At 38.9% G+C, this 21,904-nt stretch overlaps 2 protein-coding genes across 5 annotated transcripts; one reads left to right on the top strand and one right to left on the bottom strand.

The window, feature by feature from the left end:
• Positions 1 to 3,235: 3,235 nt before the first annotated feature.
• LOC130248803 (uncharacterized protein C10orf95-like) lies at positions 3,236 to 4,775 on the bottom strand. Its single transcript, XM_056482823.1, has 2 exons — positions 4,771 to 4,775; positions 3,236 to 3,872 (listed from the first exon to the last, which is right to left on the bottom strand). The coding sequence occupies exons 1-2, from the start codon at positions 4,773 to 4,775 to the stop codon at positions 3,236 to 3,238; spliced, it is 642 nt and encodes a 213-aa protein (XP_056338798.1).
• On the top strand, positions 3,541 to 21,257 carry TBC1D7 (TBC1 domain family member 7). Of its 4 annotated transcripts, none has more exons than XM_056484882.1 (9): positions 3,541 to 3,715; positions 5,003 to 5,207; positions 5,634 to 5,757; positions 6,450 to 6,530; positions 9,361 to 9,548; positions 11,118 to 11,255; positions 12,834 to 12,979; positions 20,077 to 20,206; positions 20,994 to 21,257. In XM_056484882.1, the coding sequence occupies exons 3-9, from the start codon at positions 5,646 to 5,648 to the stop codon at positions 21,078 to 21,080; spliced, it is 882 nt and encodes a 293-aa protein (XP_056340857.1). In that variant the 5' UTR covers positions 3,541 to 3,715; positions 5,003 to 5,207; positions 5,634 to 5,645; the 3' UTR covers positions 21,081 to 21,257. The 4 variants fall into 4 exon arrangements, 2 of the variants coding, with proteins under 2 accessions (XP_056340857.1, XP_056340856.1); XR_008839856.1 differs by lacking the exon at positions 20,994 to 21,257 and adding an exon at positions 15,716 to 15,851 and having other exon boundaries at positions 3,555 to 3,715; positions 5,638 to 5,757; positions 20,077 to 20,163; XR_008839857.1 differs by lacking the exon at positions 20,994 to 21,257 and adding an exon at positions 15,716 to 15,851 and having other exon boundaries at positions 3,555 to 3,715; positions 20,077 to 20,163.
• Positions 21,258 to 21,904: the final 647 nt, after the last annotated feature.

Below are 21,904 nucleotides of genomic sequence, written 5' to 3'. Positions count from 1 at the left end.
TGTTTGGTGTGCTTGGAGACAGACCTGCCTGTTGTGCCTCCAATGCTAAAATGAAAGGCTGAATTTCCCTTTGATGCCAAACAGCTTTATAATTTTTTTTACCTTGGAGTGTTACATTTTTTCCATCTGACTTCAACAAGAAATTAAATTGTGAACATTAATAGTGCCAGCATTTGCATTCTTTTCTCAGGTAGAATGTAAACAGCAGAGTGATGCTGTTTTGGCCAGGAAATGGGGCCAAGCTTTTCCATGTCTGCCCATCCTCATAATGAAAAGGTTATGTGAATGTATAAGTAAATTGTCCTTTCCATTAACTCTCCATCTGAAAATATTCATGCTTCTGAAAAAACATGAGATGATATCTTAGAAAAGCTGAAATGACCCAACTTGTAACTCCTTCCTTGAACATCAATCATTCCTATTACGACAGGAACAAGGGATGGTGCATTAGCAAGCTGGAAGTACACATGGAATCTGATACTTGGGAAGATATTATCAGACAAATGTCTTTGGTTTTGTTGTTTGGTTTTTTTTTTTTATTTTTTTAATACATCTTCCATCAGTTTAGAGCAAATGAAACCCACATGAAAAAATTCACTTATTTTTGTATGTTACACCCTTGCGTCATAATGCCATGCAAATATGGACCTCCATGCTGTGTAAAATTGACATTTCATTGCTTTTCATTTTCCCCTTTTTTGAGAATTTCACATAAGAAAGTGTGCTTCTGATCTGTTATTCTGATCTGTAATTCCACAAATAGGTCAGTCAAACAGGACAGACTGAACTGATTTTCCAAGAGCAGCACATTATTCACAGAAAATTAGTGCAGCTTTAAGAGCAAAACCATATAAGAAAAGCACAATGCAGTTCATATTTTGCAATAAAATACATTAACAATGCCTGTTTTGCTTCCTTCTCAGGTGACCTTTTATGTCAGTAATTCACTTGAGCAATACAAAGGTACAAAATGCAAGCAGTATACAGTAATACTCATAGTCACAGATGAAAACAAAAGATGCAGTATGCTAGCAGGGTACTAATTAGTTTGGCTGTGCTATCTCAGATAATCCCAAGCCAAATCCAAACCTGTTTCCCTTTTGTCTTTTATGTGTGCTACCTTTTCTGATGTTATTGCAGTTTAAAAGAATTAAATGTTTAGGTTATTGTGGTTTGGATAAATGCCTGGTTATATATTATTGATTAACAATATATTAATTTTATTATAAGCACAGTCCTTCACTTGGCTAACTGACAGTAGCAGCTATAAATTATTAAATTCTGCTTTCATTTTCAGTGGCAAGAAAGAGATTCTGTCAACAGGAATGAAGATACTTAATGTCCCCAGACAAAGGAAAATAAGGCTATTATTCGGTTTATGAAAATATAAAATATTTAAATTAAATATTTAAGTCATGAGTCATTTGTGTGCTTTACAACACTGAGTTGCAGCATATAGAGTCACTTGGCAAGCGCAGGTGGATGTGGAAGGGCACTTAAAAGATAAAAAGGTTGTTAAAGTAAGAAAGTCCAACTCAAAAAATGGGTTAGTCATCTTTGGTTTGCTGTGGATGTGTCACCACATAATAATCATTGTAGTCATTAGCAGCTCATTCTCAACCTACACTTTTAATTTGTGTTTTGAAAAATCTCAAATTAAATTCTTTAATTAATCTCCCACTGACCTAAATATTTATGTAATATTTACAACTGATCTCACTATAACCTATTATGTTAGAAACAGGTATCATTAAGAAAATCTCTGTGTATAAGAAGCATTCTATATATGGGGTTTAGAAACTTTACTAGGGGAAGAACATTCATTTTATTGTTTTTCAGGACAGGTATTGATTTTATGCTGTATTTTTATGCAGCTAAATCTTCCAGAACCTAATTTTGTTTAGGCCTTTTTAGCAATGGCATATCATTCTGTTAACATTCTTTATCTCCTATATAAATTAGTTCTAAAATTAATTGTGTTAGCTTCAGGCTTCTTTGAAGTGCCACTATAACTATGTAACACGTCTTGACAAGGCCAGAAATGAATGATTGAAAATTACAGATTTAATTTCAGTAGCTGTTTCCTGAACCGTGTGATGATGCTGCTGAGCTCCCAACACCACCGAACGGCTCTCATCCCGAGACAAGTGCCACCTATCGATAAAAGATGTATTTGAGTTGAGGAAGCCCCAAGTGACCAAAAATGGAACCAGCCTGCCACCTGCTGCTGAGCGGAATTGTTTCAGGATTTGCTGGCATTCGTACTGACCCAACAAAAAACACACTCCTGTGTGAGCTGGGCTTGACCATAGCCTTGCCCATTCTGCAAGAGTGGCTACTTCAAAAGTGTGGAGCAAGATTAAAATAATGGGATGTTCTGTGCATTTGAAAATAGGTCCATAACCTCGGCAGCTGCCTTGCCTTCTCTCTCTGGCACTGGGAGCCCACAGCTTGAGGGTTTGAATTGAGGGACCCTCAATTCAGGAATGATGCTGAGATGCTGGAGCAGGTCCGGAGAAAGGCAATGGAGCTGGGGAAGGGTCTGGAGCACAAGTCCTGTGCAGCTGTAGGAGCTGGGGATGATTAGCCTAGAGAAAAGGAGGCTCGGGGGGACCTGATCACTCTACAACCACCTGAAAGGAGGGTGAAGCCAGGTGGGGGTCACCCTTCTCTCCTGAGTTTCAGGTTGGACCTAAAGAAGAATTTCTTCACAGAAAGGGTGTCTAAACATTGGAATGGGCCGCCCAGGGAGGTGGTGGAGTCATTGTCTCTGGAAGTGTTTAAGGAAAGGCTGAATTTCGTGCTCTGGTCTATGTGACAAGGTGGTGTTTGGTTGGACTTGATGATCTCAAAGGTCTTTTCCAGGCTAATTGACCCTGTAATTCCAGCACTTCAAAATCTCGCCGCAGCTAACTCGGGCACCCGATGGCCTCGTTCAAACTCCTGCTGCAGGGAAGGGGCCGGGAGCTTTCAGGAACTCCGCTCCTGCTGCGGGCAGGATCGCACAGAGGGGCCGCCAAGGTCCCGGAGATAAACATCACCAACAACTACGAAAGAACCCTAACCCCCAATCAAAATCACACTCCTAGTTTGATGTCCCACAGTTCTGGCAACACAGGCTGATTTTTGAGGCTTTCAGCAGCGAGATGTAGGCCCTTTATCTGTTTCCGAGGGGCGAGATATTTAGCACCCTTAAGCCAAGTAAATACTGGTTTTGCGAAATGCGCTTGGCTTCCTAGAGGTCTAAGTAACGCTTCCCTATGAGTCTGCGGATGGGGACAAACGAGCCCAGCGCACCCATCGCAGCAATCACGGCGGCGCAGCCCTCAGCGCACCCCCGCCGTGCGGGCAGCCGGCTCTGAGGGGCGGACGCCCTCTGAGGGCAGAGGGATTGAGCTGAGGGGTGCCGGGGAGCACAGGCGAGCTGCGTGCCGAGCCGGGACAGCCGGAGGAGCTGCGGAACGCCCACAGCAGAACCCGCGGCCCCGAGCGCCCCCAGCGCGGCCGCCTCAGCGCTCCGCCCGCCGCGGGGCGGGACGGGCCCGCGCATGCGCCGCAGCCGCGCCGCGCTGGGGCCGCGCCCGCCTGCCCGAGGTGCCGGGGGGCGGCGGCGGAGCCCGGCTCGGCCCGAATTCCCGGGGGCATCGATCCCGTGCCCAAATGTGCCCTTGTGTTCCTCTGGGACTGTGACGGAGGCCGGGAGTTGAGCCCCGAGGTACGGCCGGGTGGGGGGAGCCTCCGGCAGGGCCTGCGAGGAAGGCGCTCGGTCGGGCCGAGCGCGGCCGCTCCGCTGCCCGGGCCTGCGCGGCGCTGCCGCTTCACTGGAGCGGCGCTCAGTGACACCGTGACAGCCGCTCCTGAGGCCCAAAATGCTGCGGGTGGAGATAGGACGAGTTAATGGCACACTTCTGTACGGCACACTTCCAACGAGCTGGCTAAGGATTCGTGTCCCCCCTTTCTTTTACCAGTTTATTGAAGACGAGTGTAAAGATTGGAATATTGGTCGTTTGTCTAACGTGAAAATACAAGTCCTAAATTGTGACGGAGGAAATAAACTGTCTTCCTTCTTTTACCATTGAGTAAATAAAATGTACTGCTGGTATACTGCTAGTTTAAAATTATTAAAATAGTATTCCTGACTAATAGGTCATGCTGTTACTTTTCAAATTATGTTTAATGTTCCGGTTCTCTGTCTCTCCTGTCAACTTTCCACAAGTGGCATGGGCTAGATATTTGCTTGTTCGTTTTTTAAAAATTATTTTTCTAAATAACACTTACTAAATTCAGCTTTTAAAAATTTGAAAATGTAAATGAAAATCTGAAAATTTTCAAAAGTAGTTGAGCGTCTGTCACATCTAAGGTCTCCTTTTAGAAGTGGCTGCAATGTAAACAGTGAGCACTCTGATCAGTGGACCCTTAAATACACAATAAATAACCCTTAAATATCACAGTCATTTTCATAAGGATAGTGCAGGACTGGAATGTGTTGCAAGTAATATTTATTTATTTTCTCTAGTTTTGAGATAATATTTGGCCTATCTCAGAAAGCACTGATTCACTTGTTTGCTGGTTTGTGTTTTGCTGTCTGGTTTTGTCTCTGATCCTACAAAACGAGACGTAATTTGAAACACAGATAGGCCTACTGGATATACAAACTTAAATGTGTGCACTCTCTATAAAATTGTGGCCTTTGTTTGTATCTGTAAGTGCTTTGCTCCTGAGCTTTAGTTCTGCAAGGAAAAGAAGGATTTAACTATAAAACCTTCTCACAGCATCATTCGCTGCTCTTTAGTCAAAATAAATTATTTTTCTTCTTTGCTGCTGTCACTGGACGTAAAAGTTAAGATTGTTCTTGGTACTTTGAGTTAGGAAACAGAACTTTCTCATGTTTGCAAGCCCACAGAGGAGAGAGAATTGATAGAGGGTTGAACTGAATTGAAATGTCATTTACAGTTATGATACACAGAGCACTCACTGGAATTTACCTTTGTTTCCACTACAGGGATGAGACATTTGTTTGGTTTTAGTGCTGGAATAACAAGCTCAAGGCTGTGGCTGTTACAGCAGCTGGTAACAACATGAACATTTAATTCCTGTCTGGAATTTTAAGAAGAAACCTACACACCCAGCCTTATTCTTCCCTGTCACCCCTGTGTCACTGAGGCCAACACTGGATTGTCCTTGCTTCTGATTGCCTTGGCTGATGAGTAAGAAACCTAATAATTTTACTTACCTTCTTCTTGAGTAGGGTTTTTGTAGTCAAAATTTTGTCAGACTTGTAACTGTGTTTTTTATATTAGTTTTGAAGTACAGGGTATGGCATAAAATACATAAGTGTTTCTCCAGCAATTTTAAAAAAAAACTTTTTGAAAATGAGCATACTATGTGAATAATTTATTAAAATCCCTGAATTTTGTTTGTAAAGTTAATATCTTTAGACCTTGCTTAGAATAAGTTACATTTATGATTGTTTATTTTAGTATGTGACAAAAAAAAAAAAATCTTGGAAGATTTTAATATTCAGTAGGATTTATTAATACTGTAGAGACATCGGCAGTGTGCAAAATTACTCGACTTTAAAGCAATAGGGATGTATTCTAGTAAGTCTTCAGAGGAATTCCTTGTTCCTGCAGAGAGAATCAGTCATGGCTGATGACTCTCAGAGAAACTTCCGTTCAGTGTATTATGAGAAAGTGGGGTTTCGTGGAGTTGAAGAAAAGAAGTCGCTGGAAATTCTGCTGAAGGATGATCGTTTGGGCAAGTTGATGTCTCTGTTTATTCTATTTCTTGGTGATTAGGGGTTGGGGAGGGTATAATAGAAAATGTTTACCTGCTGTGTTTAATGCTTATTTAAGTTTTGCATCTTTTACCAATAATCCCTCAGTTAGTGCTAGTAGACCTTTGATTTTCAAAGATCTGGAGATCTGATTTTTAAAACTATTAAAGATTTGTCAGCTTGCTTGTTTCTTCATTTTTCCTTCTCTCATTCTCTGTGCCCAAGAAACTGAAAGATTTTTAGGGAAAGCAATTTTAATCTGAGAATGCATCATCTCCTTGTGCTGTCAATTCCATCTGACTTCAAAGCAATGAAGATGTTATTGCTGTTGGTCCCCGAGGAGTGCCACATCTCTGACAGAACAGAAAGATAAATGTTGTCCCTTTAAAAAAGGCCTTAATTGTTTTGACAGTGGCACCCTTTGCAAAATGCCTATAAAAATGGTCCAGTTTCCTCCTGATGAAACCTGGAGTAGTTTTACTGTAAGTCAGGCCAAAGCAAGTGTGTTTTACTATAAGTCAGTGAAAGCAGTGAGAGCATTTATTGATAATGTGTGATGAAATAGGGAATTTAAATCTGCATCTAGAGTTTGTTATACTTAGCTGGGTCAGGCATGCAAACCTATTTATAACCATATTTAAATATGTCCTGAATTCTTTTTGTTTCTTTACAGATATTGAGAAGCTTTGCACATTTAGTCAAAGGTTTCCTCTTCCATCCATGTATCGGATCCTGGTGTGGAAAGTGCTTCTAGGTATGAAGTATAACATGAAATGCAGAATGTAGGAAGATGCAATTTTTTTTCTCTTTTGTTTGTGTTTTTTTTTGTTAGTTGTTTGTTTTGGGTGTTTTTTTTTTTTTTTGTCTTTAAAGAAGTAATGTCATTAATTATTCCATACTACCTTGCTGATACGTATTTAGTCTACTTTTGTATCCACCTCAGATACACAATGGCAGTTATAAAACAAGTTTTGGAGAACTTGCTGAAATGTGCCTAGGAGGGTGTGTTTCTGTATTTAACTTTGTAACACTATCCAAGTACATTTTTGAAATGGATTTGAAATGTGGATTATAGGAAGTCATCGATATCTGGTAAGATAATCAGTTGTGCTCCTGAAATAACAAACAATTAAGTTGAAGTTGTGATTAATTTTAAACTGGATGAAGCATGAAGTGCATGTTTATTCTAAAAAGAAGCTTCATGTTCTGCAGAATATTGGTTTCTTATGGTTTTGCTTCTGGCTTTGAGTTGTATTTGCCATTGAAGAAGATACAAGGCTGAAGACAAGTTAATGGTATTCACAGAAACTGTAAAAACCATAGATTATATTTTTCTACAAGTGCACTAGTCAGATGACTAATTAAAACATACTAATGACTTAGCACTAATTGGTCAAGTGCATTGGTTGACAGTCGGAGACAGGAAGGATTGGAAAAAAATCTTAATATTTTAATTAATTTTTTCCCCCTCCATTTTTTTACATTTTGAAAGTTGTGGCTTCATATTCCTGATTATGTGGATTTGTAAGCTTTTTTTTTTTTTTTTTTTTTTGCTAAGGTAGTAAATGAATAGTGCACAGAAGGGACAATATCTAATTACAAAACTTGAAGTTCTTGGCGTTGAACTTACAGAGTAGTCCTACTTGATAAAAGGCTCTGCCATTAAAAAGATTATTGTACCCTGGGCACTAGTGAAGCAGTCAGCATCCTTTAAAATATTAGTAGTGGGAAATACAGCATAGGAATTTTGGACAAGCAACTCAGTACAGAATCCTTCAGCCAAGATTATAATAGCAAAATATGTCTCTCTGCAAAATTGTGGCTCACTGCAGAGCCAGGTCTTGGGCTGTTTTAGATAAAGGATCTGTGCATGATGGTAACACAAAGCACCTTCTGCATCAACTGCATGGAAAATTATGCTGGTTCTTAAAAGTATTTTGTATTTTAAACCCAGAGTGATTAATTTCACAGCTTGAAGTTGTTTCAGGGGAGGTTTAGGTTGGATGTCAGAATAGGGTTCTTTACCCAGAGGGTGGTTGGGCTCTGGAAAAGGGTCCCCAGGGAAGTGGTCACGGCACCAAGCCTGGCAGAACTAAAGAATTGAACTTTGCTCTCAGGCACAAGGTGTGACTTTTTGGAGTGGTCTTGTGCAGGGCCAGGAGGGGGACTCAGTGTTCCTTGTGGGTCCCTTCAAACTCGCTATATTCTAGGAATTCAAGTATTTGTGCTGTCATTGTATGACATGCCTTGGGTGAACAGAGGTTCAGGGACTTTTCTTATGCTGCATTTCAGTGTTAACAGTTGTTAGAAAAGCTGGTATTGAGAAGGACAGTGCAAAATATCTCTCCCTAAATGGTTGGAACCACAGCTCAGTCCACTTCTGGTGGGAGGTGTTCCGTGACCTCTAAATAATGTTAATAATTTAAGAAAGGAAGTCTGTCCTATCAGCAAAACTCTCTGACACATACCAAGGTTTGCTGATGTCCCAGGTGGTGTGGTGTGTCAGCAATTCCTCCCTTACCTTCCTGTTCAAGGATGGCTCATGATAGTTTCCAGGCACCCCTCACTTGTTCCAGCTTCGTTTTGCCTGCCTAAGGTTGTCCTCTGTGTTTGAGGAGAGCAGTTGGCAGTATGTACATACAATTATGATGTTGACTCTCTTTTAGCATATTGTGAAAAATGTCTTGCTTTATTCCAGCTTTTGAAATGCAGACAGGTTTGCAGCTGGAAAAGAAAAGATAATTTTCTCTCTGATGTGCTTGTTCCTTAACTCAGCCGTTTAATGATTTAACATTTGGCAGGAATAGTTTTTTTCTTTAAATGAGAGGTAGAAGGAGCAGCTAGCTTGTTTCAGAACTGACTTCTGATGAATACTTTGTTCTTGTGGGTTTCTACACTGGGAAAAATTCTGCTCCACTAGTGATAGGGAAATGGCATTTTTTTGCCTAGGTGTTTGTAGGTTTTTATTTATGTTGAAGTCTGTGACAGTTTTGCTGTGGACATCAGTGCATGGCAAGACTGAGTCTGGAGTCAGGGAAAGGGCTGAGTAAAATGGTAAGTATCTCTTCTGGAGATGCTGTGTAATTTTCTTTGCCTTTTCTATTTAGATTTTTTTTTTTTCTCTCCCAGGAAACTAGAAAAGATATTTCTGTTGTGCTAAGAAAATAACAAATGTTACTTTACAAGTGACTATGTGGCATTCTTAAGTTTTAATCCTTAGTTGATTCAACTGATTGATTTTGGTTTTTGAATGTCACTTTAGGGAGAACTAACCTCTGATACAGTGAGTAAAGACTTTTCTGGCAGTGAAGTAATTAATACTGCACAGAAAAGTATCTTTGCATTAGTTAATTGCATGTATATATTCTCTGTCATCTCAGACAAAGTGTAGAATTTGAGAAAATGAACAGCTGATGTATATAAAAATCATTCTACACTGACTTTGTTTTCAAAATAAATGGAAGCTGGGCACAAATATACAACTGTACTGAAAACTAGACAGGTATAAAAAGTAACAAGGACAAAAAGTCTCCTCCTTACAATTGTTTATATTTTATATTTTAATATATATTTATTTTTTTTAGGAATAATTCCTCCTCACCACGAATCTCATGCTTTGGTGATGAAGTACCGGAAGGAGCAGTACTGGGATATTCACCATGCTCTCCGTGTGATTCGCTTTATTAACGATTCTACCCCACAAGTTGATGTTTTTCTCCGCATACATCAACTGGAATCAGGAAAACTGCCTCGAAACGTAGCTTTCCCATTGGTCAGTGGCAATTTTAGCAGTCTGTTAGATACAGTACTTTATTGAACTTGAAGCTATAAACTGGTGAGAAACTGAACTGCAAGTCACCCCACAAATTCTTGTAGATAGACCTAGTAAGGTGAATGGAAAACAGAGAAGCACTAGTATAAAATAAGGAATTTTAGTCAAAGTGCTTTTCTCTTTTCCTTCCTCTAAGTACTTACGTAAGATTTTATGCCTTAAAATCTCTTTTGTGCATTTTGCCTGCTAGGTTTCAAGCCTTTTGTATTCCAGGGCACTTCAGTCTCTTTATAGCACTGAAATGAAAATTACATTATCTTATTAGAACTCATATGTTCTTACGTGTCCTGGAAAAAGGAATTCAGAGCCTGTACAAACAGTGTTTTAATGAAATTGCATCAAATATTTAAGTTATTTGTTTCTAAATCTAGATTTTAGTATACTATCCTCCTTTTTTTTCTTAGTCTGAGCTGACCTGGGCTTCTGTCAGGTAATACACAGAATTACCGGTGCATTAAGGTAGTCTGCTGTTCACTGTGTACACCCATATGGTTAAACAAGGCTGTGTTGTGATGGTAAATTAGTAGTGTGATGATAAAAACAATGTGTGGCTCTTTCTTTTCTCCATGAAGTAGGAGATGATGAAAGGAGCCACAGAGCTTTCTAAGTGGATTTCGTCCTGTCGTTAATTCATTCATGTTCAATCTAGTGCAGCTTAATTTGTAATTTTTAATCTGTAATCACAAATTTTGACATAAGTACTTAAAGAAAAGTTCAAAATAATAAAAAAGGGTTCAAGTTAATATGGAAAATTCAGTAATATTTAGAACCTGCAGCATTCTCTTGTCATTTCCTATGAATATGGTCATCCTACTCTGCAAATTTCCAGTAGAGAAATTTCCTTGATTTTGGCATCAAGTGGGCTGAAAATTCCTCCCTTCTAGAGCAGTATTGTCTTCTGAGCAGCTGTTTTGTCAGTGCCTCCCAGAGTTGCTCTCAGGACTGTGGAGAGGTTTCATAGCTATGAGCCCCAGTCATTAGTCCCGTAACTCAGGTTTGTTTTGCTGCTGCAGAAAGCATTTGTGCTCCTTTCAGTGCCCTTAAACTTATGACAAGTTGCTCTTGGTAGTAATGCAGGTGTTTTATTGTGGAGGCAGAGGGAGATAAAGACATGTCAGATTGATCTAAATATTTTTAAATGTTTAAGTAACAAACGGAAGTCTGCTGAGTGTTTTGTACATTTGAATGCAGAGAGTTCAAGTAGGGATATGTGTGTGTTGCATCAGTCTGTATGGCAGAGACGTATCCCAGTAGTATTCAAGACTCTCTATGCACTGAAGCATGTTTTGGTTTTAAAAGCAATACAAGTCTTACTTGCTCTGTTTTAATAGATATCTGTCATCATAATGCAGCTGTTGTCTGATGTCTTGTTTAGGAACATCAGAACAGCTTTTTATGTATGTTGATTCCTGTTTTTTCCCCAAATGGCAGAGAAAAGGAATATAAGAATAATTTAAATCAGAATAGTCCAATACTTCTGTGTAGTTCACTTTTTTTTGGCTTTTTCAGGAACCTGAAGATGAAGTGTTTCTTGCTATTGCTAAAGCAATGGAGGAAATGGTAGAAGATCCTATAGAATGCTATTGGCTTGTCAGTTGCTTTGTGAATCAGCTGAACAGCAAGCACAAAGATTCATTGCAACAACTGGTAAGGGGAAAAGAATTTTTTTTGTTGTTTTTTCAAGGAGAAGCAGTCATGGAAAGCATTAATACAGGGAGACAACTGCAGCATCTGAAGTGACACCCTTGGATTCTGTTCCACCAGCTATTTTGAGAATAGGGGAGGAGTGCTTTTAGCATTGTGACTGTGCTGCCCTGTCTAATGTAATGTTAGAAATTGGTTTTGTTTGCTACATGGTAATTTTCAATTAGCTTTGTCTAAAGGTTACATTGTATCTAGTTGAGTTATACATCTCACAAATTGCTCACTTAAAAATTTTCTTTAAACAAAATGTCAAAAGTGAAGAACATCTTGATGCTACTTTTTAGGCTGCATCTCTGGCATTCATATGCTGCTGATTGGATGATGGGCAAAGCAGAGTTTTGCTTTTTAAATAGATCAGAGTACTCAGTCTTCAGAAAAACAGTATGTTACAAATCAAATTATAATGAAAAGGGGAGTAGTTTCCTTTTAGCACTGATCATTTAAATGTTATCATAGAATGTAAATTCTGAATTTCTGTCTTACTGATTTATAAAATTAAAGTTTGATTGTAATGTATACTTATCAAAATTATGAAAGCTCTTGTAATTCATCAAATAGCTCTAACAGATAAGGAGCTTTTAGTTAACAATATCCTCTGAGGTAAAAGTATCGAGTACATGTGCACCAGCAATTGCTGAATAGAAATTTGCTGTGGAAAATTATGCCTGGCTTGTTATTTATTTTGGACGTAACAAATAATTTTTAAACCTATCTCCTGTTTCTGTGGGTGGCACATTCATATATACCAGTACAAAGGAAAAAGGAATATTTTTAAAGTGTTTGTACAATGTAAAGAGTGCCAAGTGTCTCTCTCCCTAATTTTTTTTTAACACAATCAATGTATCAAGACTCAGTAGGTGAGAATATGGGCAAAGGAAGTGTTTTCTGCCTTTGACCTCTAGACTCCTTAGAAGTTTGCCTAACTATGACAAAGCACAAAGGTAGTCAAGAAGTTATGAAAGTGTGTATTGTGGTACATTAAAATTTAAACAAGATGAGGAAATTATCTACCTGTTTATATCTTAAATACTTAGAGTTTTTAAACAATAAATCAATGTCCAGCTTTTAATGGGTTACACAGGGATCTGCTCTCAGAATTGATTTTTTGGGTTTTGCTGCATTGTGCGTAGATGTTTTTTGATGGTTGCTACGGTGATTAGATTTGAGGTGAATGAAACTCAATTTTACTTGTGAAGGTAGCAGTAATTAGTGAACATTTAATCTCTGCATTGCCTTAAGCTCTGAAACACCTCCTTGCACTAGGGAATACAGCATATCTTGGAAATTCTGCTGGTGGTCAGCAATTTAAGGAAGCTGAGGTTGTTTCTTTGGTTAAGTACAGAATTAGTTAATTGCAAAAGTCAGTAACACCTGTATTTTGGAACAACTAAAACAATGGAGGTACATTATTTTAATATGTTATTTTGCACCAGTTGAATTTTTAAGACAGTGCTTAGAGTGTGCATTAACTATGAAGGTATTCTGATGTGAGTTACCTAAAATTTTCTAATTCTTTCTCAGCCAAAAATTCTGGAGCAGTATTTGAACATTGAAGATAACAGACTACTGATGCATCTGAAGGCATGTGCTGCCATGAGCAAACTCCCCTATGATCTTTGGTTTAAAAAGTGTTTTGCAGGATGCTTACCTGAGTCCAGTTTACAGAGGCAAGTTCTTTTCTTTCTTTTTGTAACAGCATAGTAATTTCAGCTTTCTGTCATCACTAGCAGGCAAAGAGCTTTCCATCCTTTATCTGTAAGATGATGGTGTTAACTTTATTGCTAACCTGGAAATTATAAAATTGGACTTAATTCCCCTTGTTACTGATGCAAAATAATCAATTTCTGTGTGATCATTTCACCCAGTGAAAATTAAAAGAATAGAGCTAAGTATTCCAGCTGATTCTGTTGGACACTTAGTGCCTCCTAGGATGTTGGACTCCACACCTTCTGTCAGTGTTACACAGATGACTGGTAGTCAGGTTTTGAGCTTTTTGACAGTAATCTGTGCTTAGGAAGTGATTGTAATATTGGATTAGTGTTAGATGAAAAAGATTTTGGGAACGTATACGAGTTTTGTCTGGGATAGAGTTAGATTTCCTCAGAGTAGCTGGTATAGGGCTGTGTTTTGGAACATGGGGATGTTTAAGTTCCTGCAGAGCAGCACTTACACAGCATCATTCTGCTCCTCACCAGCAAAGAAGCTGGGGGTGCACAAGAGCATGGCTGGGAGGGGACACAGCCAGGACAGCTGACTCCAGCTGACCCGAGGGATATCCCATCCCATTCCATGTGGAGTCATGCTCAGCAGTTAAGCTGAGGAGAAGGTTGCCAGGTGGGAGCACTTGCTTGGGGACTTACTAGCTATAATTTGGGATGGTGAACAATTGTTCTCAGTTTCATCACTTGTCTCATGTTTTATTTTCCTCTCTTTGTTGTTTTTCTTCTCTTTCTTAAAATTTTCTGGAAATCATTACTTCTTTTTAATTATGGAACTTCTCCACCCACAAATTTGTTTCATACTTCTACCCTTCCAATTTTCCCCTATCCCACTCGTGAAGGTAGTAAATGAGTCGCTCAGTTGCTGGCTGGCATTAAACTATATCAGAATGTTTATTTTAAGAAGTACTAGGGCAAGCTGAATATTACAAAGTTAATGAAATAGTTGATTATATCAGGATTCTACAGTTAGAAATAGGTTGTTGAGCTTTTAAAAGGGAAAAATTCTTGTGCATGACACTTCATTGAAGGGCTTTTGAAATGAAGATTGTATGATTTCTCTAATTCTGCTGCCTGAGAACTCTTGGAAAGCAGAAAATTCAAGCTTAATGTAGAGAAACATCTTTCTTCATTAATACGAGTTGCTGATAGCTGAGCAGGATGTGGCACAGAGAAAACAATGGTGTCATTTTCAGCTTTCTGAAAACTTTGAGAAGTAACAATGTTCAAGGGAAGTTTTACTTCGAGGTAATCACAGGACTTCAGTGGCTAGAATAGGAGCCTAGCATGGAAACAGTGCTTTTTGAATTGCTTTGTAGAAAATGCTTCTATGGTGGTAAAGTTGGTCATAATCTGAATAGTGGATGCAGTGCTTGTTTATCTGGGACTTCATGTTCCATGGAGGAAAGTGGAAAATGACTGTTTTTAATAATGTTTTATTTACCCTTATAAGAATAAGAAGATTTTAGGGAACAAGCTGTAAGATTAGAAATCATGCTCTCTGCTCTTGTTGGACCATGGTCTTTGAGGTTCTGTAGGTTTTACTGTTGCCAAAGGATTATGTTTGAGGGAAAACATTTTGGGAAGGATTGAGACCTTTAGGTGCCACATGGTTATTGTTACATGGCAAGTTCTTCTCATCAAGCACCTGTAAGGCTCCAAAAGAGTCTTGTCTGCTTAGTGATTGTGTGTGATGTGGTGGTTGAAAGCTTTTATACCTCTGTGAATGCAGAAATTACATAAGCATGCAGAGTACAGGATGTTTGTTACAGTTTAGAGCTCATGTGATTCGATTTTCCTACTGGATCTTATGGCTGTGGACAAGAGCTGAGAGAGGAATTTGTATCAGAGCAAATTTTCTCTTGGAAAATGAAGGGATTTTTTTAAAATTTCAGTTTAAAATTGAAAATTTAATGGAGCTGTGTCATCTTGATAGTGTAAAAGGAAAAATCTAGATGAAGAATTTTGATTTCATATGTCATCTTGCAAGAATATTTGATTTCAAATGTCTGCCATTTTGAATTGGTTTTATTTAAGTGAAATATTTTATCTAATCAGTGTACATCTTTAACATTCCCATATACTCTTTTACCTTTCTGAAATAGAATATTTTGATTACCTGGAATTTTTTAATACTTTAATGCTAATTTTTAATATGCCTGGAAAAGGTCTGGCTTTTTGTATCACTCTGGAGTAAAAACAAATTTCAGTGTTGGTACTTCTGACGGCAGAACAATTCCTTTTCCCAACAATTCTTGTGGGAGCATGATGAAAGTGCACTTTTTCTTGGCAGTTTAGGTTTGTGAATTATTCAGTTGTAATCATAATGGCCTTATTCGCTGAGGAAATAACATACTTCATGGGTAGTATGTGACAGATGAACTTAATTAATGCTTGGAGATTCAGTTTGGATTAGGATCTGGAAGCCCCAGTGCTTATCTGAAATGCATCCAAATGTCAGCGTTGAAACTGCTGAGGTTTGAAGGTCGCCAGTTCTCCTGTGAATTTTACTTGCTTTCTCATCAAGTGAGAGATTATCTGAACACAATCTTTCATGATTTGTTTTCACTTATGATTTAGCACTGCATTTCTTAGAGAGGCTGCTTGCTTTCTATGAACTGTAGTCTTGTCTGCCAAGTAGATAAATCTAAATTTAATGGTTTTGTTTGTTTGTTTTTCTCTAAGGTGCACAAGACTCGTACATGCTGTGCAGAAATTTTACCTGGTAATGGTGAGATGAAGTTGCACAATACCAGAACCTGACAGGCATTGTCACTGAGTATAAATACTGTTTTATAACACACTTCGAGTTACACCATAGGTAAAATTTGTGCATCAGTTAAATTTAAGTGGGCTTGGAAGGCAGACTTCATGTGGAAACTTCTGCTTTGAGCTTATGCAGTGTCTAATACACTTGACATATTATATGATGAGCTTTTTAACAGACTTCTTAAAGGTGTCATATTGGTAAAGGGGAGAAGCAGACTGTATCCCACCTGGAATGTAGATAGGGTGCTTCCTGGAATATGAACCATCCTGTAGCAGAGATTTGAGAGGCACAGGAGGTTGTGCTTCTTTCTGAGACAAGGAGAGAACTGGATCACGTCTTCGTTTTCATACTCATCGTTGCCCTGTTTGTTTGATTTGTGCAGCAGCATATCTGCTCATCTATTTGGTAAGCCCATGTGTGGAAAGCTTTCCAGTGGTGCTGTGGGGGCCCTCAGCTGGAGATTCCTGCTCTTAAACCTTGGGGTCCTGTTTGTGGCTTCAGCTCTATCGGCAAAATGGCACTTTGGCTGCCAGTTTAATCTGGCACTGTCAGCCAGATGATCCAGCAGAAGCAGTGCAGCTTTGCAGTTGTAATTGTGAATGAGCCAGGCATTTTTTACAGCCTAGTGATGCCAGTCACGTATCAGGCCTCTGTCTAGTGTTGTTTGTACTCTGCACTGAAGGCTTGCATTGGCTGGGTGGTGTTAGATCATTAGTCTCTGGTGACTTGCTAGTGGCAAAGTATTTGGTCATTCTCCTGAAATCTTATGACTTTCTAACTGGCACTACCTCATGTATTAGTATAATTTTGTAGTTTTACATCTGTGATCTCTATGTCCTGCATAAATTACATTTAGTTGTGAAAATGTAAGTAATTTGTTAATAGAAACAACAGAAATATGGAAAATGCCTTAATTTTGCTGTGGAGGAGCATAAGAATGTACATGTGGACTCCTTCTACAGAGAAGCTTAATTCAGTTTGCCTTTGTCTCACTCAGCTGCTTCCCAAGTCTGTGAATGGATGAGCAATGGATCATGATAGATCAGGGTGAGATTTGTGTGAGCTTCATCGTGTACCTCCATGCTCAGTTGCCTCTAGAAGGACACCCAGAGGTGCAGGCAGAGGAAAAGGCATTTGTTCTTTTTAGATCATCTTGCCTGGATGGCTGGAGGACCAGAACCAGGAAATGAGGTTGAGTGTGTTTACTCTGCAGTGCAGTGGAAGACTGTGAGGTTAATGGTAATAAATCAGAAAAAGAGAAAGCAGCAGTGCTGTGATAATTCTTGTGTATTATTGCACTGTGATGGTGCAGGAACCTCAAGAGAGTGCCTGGAAAATGGCACCCCTTCACACACAGGTGCACACAACAGTGAGTTGTATCTTGTCTATTGAAGAAGCTCAGTGAAAAGTAAATGGTTCTATTTGCATAATCCTTGGCATGCTCTTTGCCTTTATAGCTTCCTATTTATTTTTATTTTTCCTTGTGGTTGTCAATACTGCTTTGCTGTTTAGGAAACACGTGCAGGAGTGTTCTTGTGGTTAATTGAACAATTGTATTTCACAGAGGATGACAGTCACACAAAACATAGTGAATTTCATTCATTCATGAGTAGGGCTGTAGGCAGTTTCATGATGTTTCTCTTATACTTTCCCCCTCTCCAGGAGTATCAAAGAATAGGTAAAAAGTCACAGTCTCTAGCAGTAAACTTGACCTTAAATGATTGGTATTAAAAAAGTGAAAGCAGGACACCTGTTACCATCAGTAGATACACAATGTATAAGACTGCTGTATTAGAATAGCATCATCAGAAAATGTGTTTCCTTGAAACTGCTGTGGGGTTTTTTCCACTTTTGACAGTTTATGTTACTGTTCTTGGCTCTGCTGGTACTGACAAGGTGCTGACTGTTGATCAGTGTTGCCCAATCATTCCTGATTACCGTCACTGGTGGAGTTGTACTGAGAGTAACAATATCTGGAAATGCTAAGGGAAAAATATTGCAGCAGACACAGCTGGTTAGTCCTGACATCTCAGCCACTTTTCTGTGCACCATCTTCCAAAATTTATTAAGACACTGGTGATTTAGATACTGCATCTGTTTTGCCATTGTTGAAGCATTTGTTCTGGAATGAGACAAAATAATGCAGGGAAATAATAGAGTGTTTTCTGAGCATGTAACCTAATGTAATTATGGAGACTGAAGTCAGAAGAATTGGAAGCAAAATAATGAAAGAAGACTGGGTGTTTTATAATAGGATTAGTAAGTTTGTTTTCAAATTAACATGGGGTTTAATATGAACTTTAAAAATTATTTCTTGTTTTTGAGATCTGCTACTCTCTGTAATTGTCACTTATAATTACAGTTCTGATGCACATGAAACACATGGAGAAGTTTTTCTTGTATTCTAAACAGATGTGTTTGTGAAGGAAAATGCTGTAGAAGTGACCTGTACAGTGTGGAACAGAACTATTGTCTCAATTTTCTCATATTGTTGCTTAAAGCTTCTTAGACCTGGCTTCAACAGCAAAGTAATATTTGCAGTGATCATTTGTCCTGGGATGCTTGAACCACAAATCAAGCAGTAAGATTTTGATCTTGGATTGTGTGTTGTTCCTGTGGGGATTATACTAATTGTTTAATCATAGCAAGACAGGGAATTAAAACTAAATTGCAAAGGGGAAAGAAATTGACTGTGCCTTTTCCCCCCCTATCTGTCCATGTGGGTTTTTTGTTTCCTTCTACTTTCAGAATAGTCACGAGGATCTTACACATTTGTTTTTCTCCTTTCTTTGTTATAAGTTAAAATCTAGGCCTGTGTTTGAGTTTGTGCCTGTTGCCTGAGATCCCTTCACTTGGCATAATTGGAAAGTGCCTTTTTGCACTCTCCCTTCCAGTACTTGTTTACATTGATGAGCTTCCCCAAATGCCTCTTTTCTCCAGGCTGAGCAGTCCAAGCTCTCTCACCTTTCCTCATAGGAGTCCCTTCATCATCTCAATGGCTCCTGGCTGGGCTCTCCCCTCTTAATTCCTTGTGTAAAAGTGTGATCCTAACTTCAGCTGCCAAAGTTCATGTCGTGCCTGCATTTTGTTCTCCTGGTACTCAGGTCTGAAAGGCAAATTCTTCTGAGAGAGGTCCCACAAAAATTGAGTTGTCCCTGGAATGAGCACACCCACAGATCCAAATTTGTAGATGGGCTGCAGAAGATGTTTTTCAGTTGGTGTTACTATATTCAGAAATGACGAAGGATAGTGTGTGATCTTTGTTCCCCCCTCCTTTTATTTGGAAGGAGAAATACCTTGAACAAGTGCCCAGAAGGAGCAAGAACTGTAAGCCTCAGAATACAGCTCTCAAAATTCAGAATCTAAAAATAATGTGAGCCCATAAAAGCTGCCATCCAATAGATGGTTTCACACTGTTTGGTGTAATCTTTTATCCCAAGTCTCTTGAGCTGGGCTTGAGCAGAGCTGCTGGATGAAGGATGATTTCAAATTGTTGCAGGCAGTTTTGGTAGTGATGATCCATTTTAATATTCATCCAAGTTCTGTTGCTGAAGCCTTTGGACACCTGCCCTTCAGGTTTTCTTAAAACTCTGAGGTCCAGGTACAGTTTCATGAGAGGTAGGAGTGCTTAGGTATTTCTGAGAGTGTCTGTGCACAGTGGGATGGATTGGAAGACTTATAGTTATTCCTTGTGCCTAATTTAAACATCATGGATTATATCCTGCTAAAACAGGTCATATTTGTATCTCATACAGCAATGACCTGGAATATTTACCTGCTTGAGATGTAGTAGTTCAGTAGTACATCCCTTTGAATTTTTAGCAATTTAGCTGATTGAAGTGTATCTTTGTGAGGCATGCTAATGAAGTTAATTTCTATTTTTTTTTTTGCACTAGGAAGATTTCTCATCTTTACCACACGCTTTGGTAGCTCTGTAGTCCAGTGGAGTAGTTGTTGCAGTCCAGGCTATTAAGCCAAGATTTGCTTTTTGCATTTGAGCTTGTAAACAGTTCAATTTCTAAACAGCAACACACCCTATCAGTACATACCAATTACTGCTTGCCATCCCTCTGCTCTGTACAGATTGAGGAGTTGATAAAATGTATTCTATTTATCCTGACCTGAATAATTCAATGCATTGAATACATTCAATACATGCAATAATTCAGAAAAATAATCTGGATAGAGATGATTGTACAAAGGTTGTTCTAGCAAAGAAGTAAGGAGATAAACACTGCAATAATGTTTAGTGATTCTTTTGCACTTTCTTTTGTAGAGTTTGGGACAAAGTTATAAGTGGATCCTGCAAGATTCTTGTGTTTGTTGCTGTGGAGATATTATTAACCTTTAAAATGAAGATAATAGCACTGAATTCTGCAGAAAAGATCACACAGTTTTTGGAAAATGTAAGTATTCTAATTATGCTTTGCATTACCTTTTGTAGCATCTGTTTCACCCTGAATTGCTTGTCTGCTGCAGACGTACCAAAAGATATTATTACGTTGCTGAGAACAGTGTAGCAATACCAAGGTGAAGGGAGAATGCTCAGCAATGAGAATAACTTTTTCTTTCAGAGTTAAGGCTTCCATAGAATGAAGTGATTTTTAGGCTTGGGGATTGTATTATCTATGTTTGTACAGAATTAGCATTCCTTGTGATTCTAAAGGGTTTTTCTGTGAAAGTAAGTGCAGGTCAGGTTAGGTTAATTTTTCTAGAGGCTTCTTAGAAGGGTTGGATGCTGGCACCTTTTTTTTGCATCTTTCCTGAGTGCAAATCTGTAGACTCAATGTGTGTTTTCTGTTGATGTGAGGATGGGATCATGAACCTGACCCTGAATAGTAAGGAGCCATGTCAGCAGGGCTGTAGGGTCCCAGTGAAACCCAGGTGAGTTACATGAGATACAGTTTGTGGTCATGGATAGGCACTGAGTCATGCCTGGTGTCAGGGATGTGTGAAGTGTGAGATGCCTGCAGTATTTTGGAAATAAAAGCTTTTTGTCCAAAACCTGGATGTAATATGGTTTGTGCAGGACTGATGGGTGGTGAGATGAGAGGGACAGGGAGATGAGATTCTAGTTTTATTTTCTTTTTTATGAAGAGATAAAATCTGAACTGGAAATTCAAAATCTTTACTTTAAACAAAGCAGTCAGAATGGAGTGCTCTGACCAGGCACTTTGCCCTGACCTTCTGCAGATTCCTCAGGACAACACGGATGCCATTGTCAGCAAAGCTGTGGATCTGTGGCGCACGCACTGCGGGACTCCGGCACACTCAGTCTGAGAACTCTCCTGGCTTGGGAGACACTTGTGTGAAAAAAAAAACTTTTGAAAAGACGTTTTACCAGCCTTCCCCCATCCTAGTGTGATGTTCTTCATTAACCTTTGGTGTAAAGATGCTATTAAAGCATGATGACCAATATGTAAATATTTTTCAATAAATACAGATGGAATGAAGACACTTAGTGGTTGGGTGACGATGTCTGAAGTGTTTCTTGTTCATCCAGCTACAATATTTTGATTGCACAGTGTACTCTTCTGCTTCTGCAGAAGTAAACCTAACTCTTGAAGCAAGGTAAATAGATTTACTTGTAATTTAAAAATGTTTCAGTATGCCATCCTATACTTGATATAACTAGTTACCGCTTGGAGGTGTTTATACAGTGAATTTACTGAATGTCGGCCTGCTGGGTGGTGAACAAGCATGCTTTTGCTAGAAATGTAATTGTACTCTTTTAACACTGTAAATTTTCAGATAAATGAAGCTTCCCAAATCTGAGGTACAGGACATCAAAATGACCAGGGTTGACATCCTTTTCTGAGATGTTTTAAAATACTTTCTTTTTATATGTCAGACAGCTCTTTATGGCTTTATCTCCTTTGTTCTTCATGGAAGATATTCCAGAGAAATGGATCTGTGCAACTATAGAGAAAATCAGTGGGATGAGCCAATATAGTTCAGAATTACAGCCCAGTAATAACCAATTCCTCTGCTGAGTACTTGGCTCAAAGCTGTTGTAATTTGATTCTTGTTTGGTTTAAATTTCAAAATTAACTCAATGCAGAAATGTAATTCATGATGTAAGTAAAAGTAGAGTGATTAGCCAT

The sequence above is a fragment of the Oenanthe melanoleuca genome, chromosome 2 (assembly GCF_029582105.1).
Source record: "Oenanthe melanoleuca isolate GR-GAL-2019-014 chromosome 2, OMel1.0, whole genome shotgun sequence".
Lineage (NCBI taxonomy): Eukaryota > Metazoa > Chordata > Aves > Passeriformes > Muscicapidae > Oenanthe > Oenanthe melanoleuca.
The sequence above is the reverse complement of the archived record's forward strand: the minus strand, read 5'-3'. Positions and strand labels throughout refer to the sequence as shown.

What these genes read in the sequence shown, in the direction of transcription:
- TBC1D7 (XM_056484881.1), top strand. An exon ending in GCTGAAGGATGATCGTTTGG is followed by an intron (nt 5,758 to 6,449) that starts GCAAGTTGATGT and finishes GTTTCTTTACAG; the next exon opens with ATATTGAGAAGCTTTGCACA. An exon ending in GGTGTGGAAAGTGCTTCTAG is followed by an intron (nt 6,531 to 9,360) that starts GTATGAAGTATA and finishes TATTTTTTTTAG; the next exon opens with GAATAATTCCTCCTCACCAC.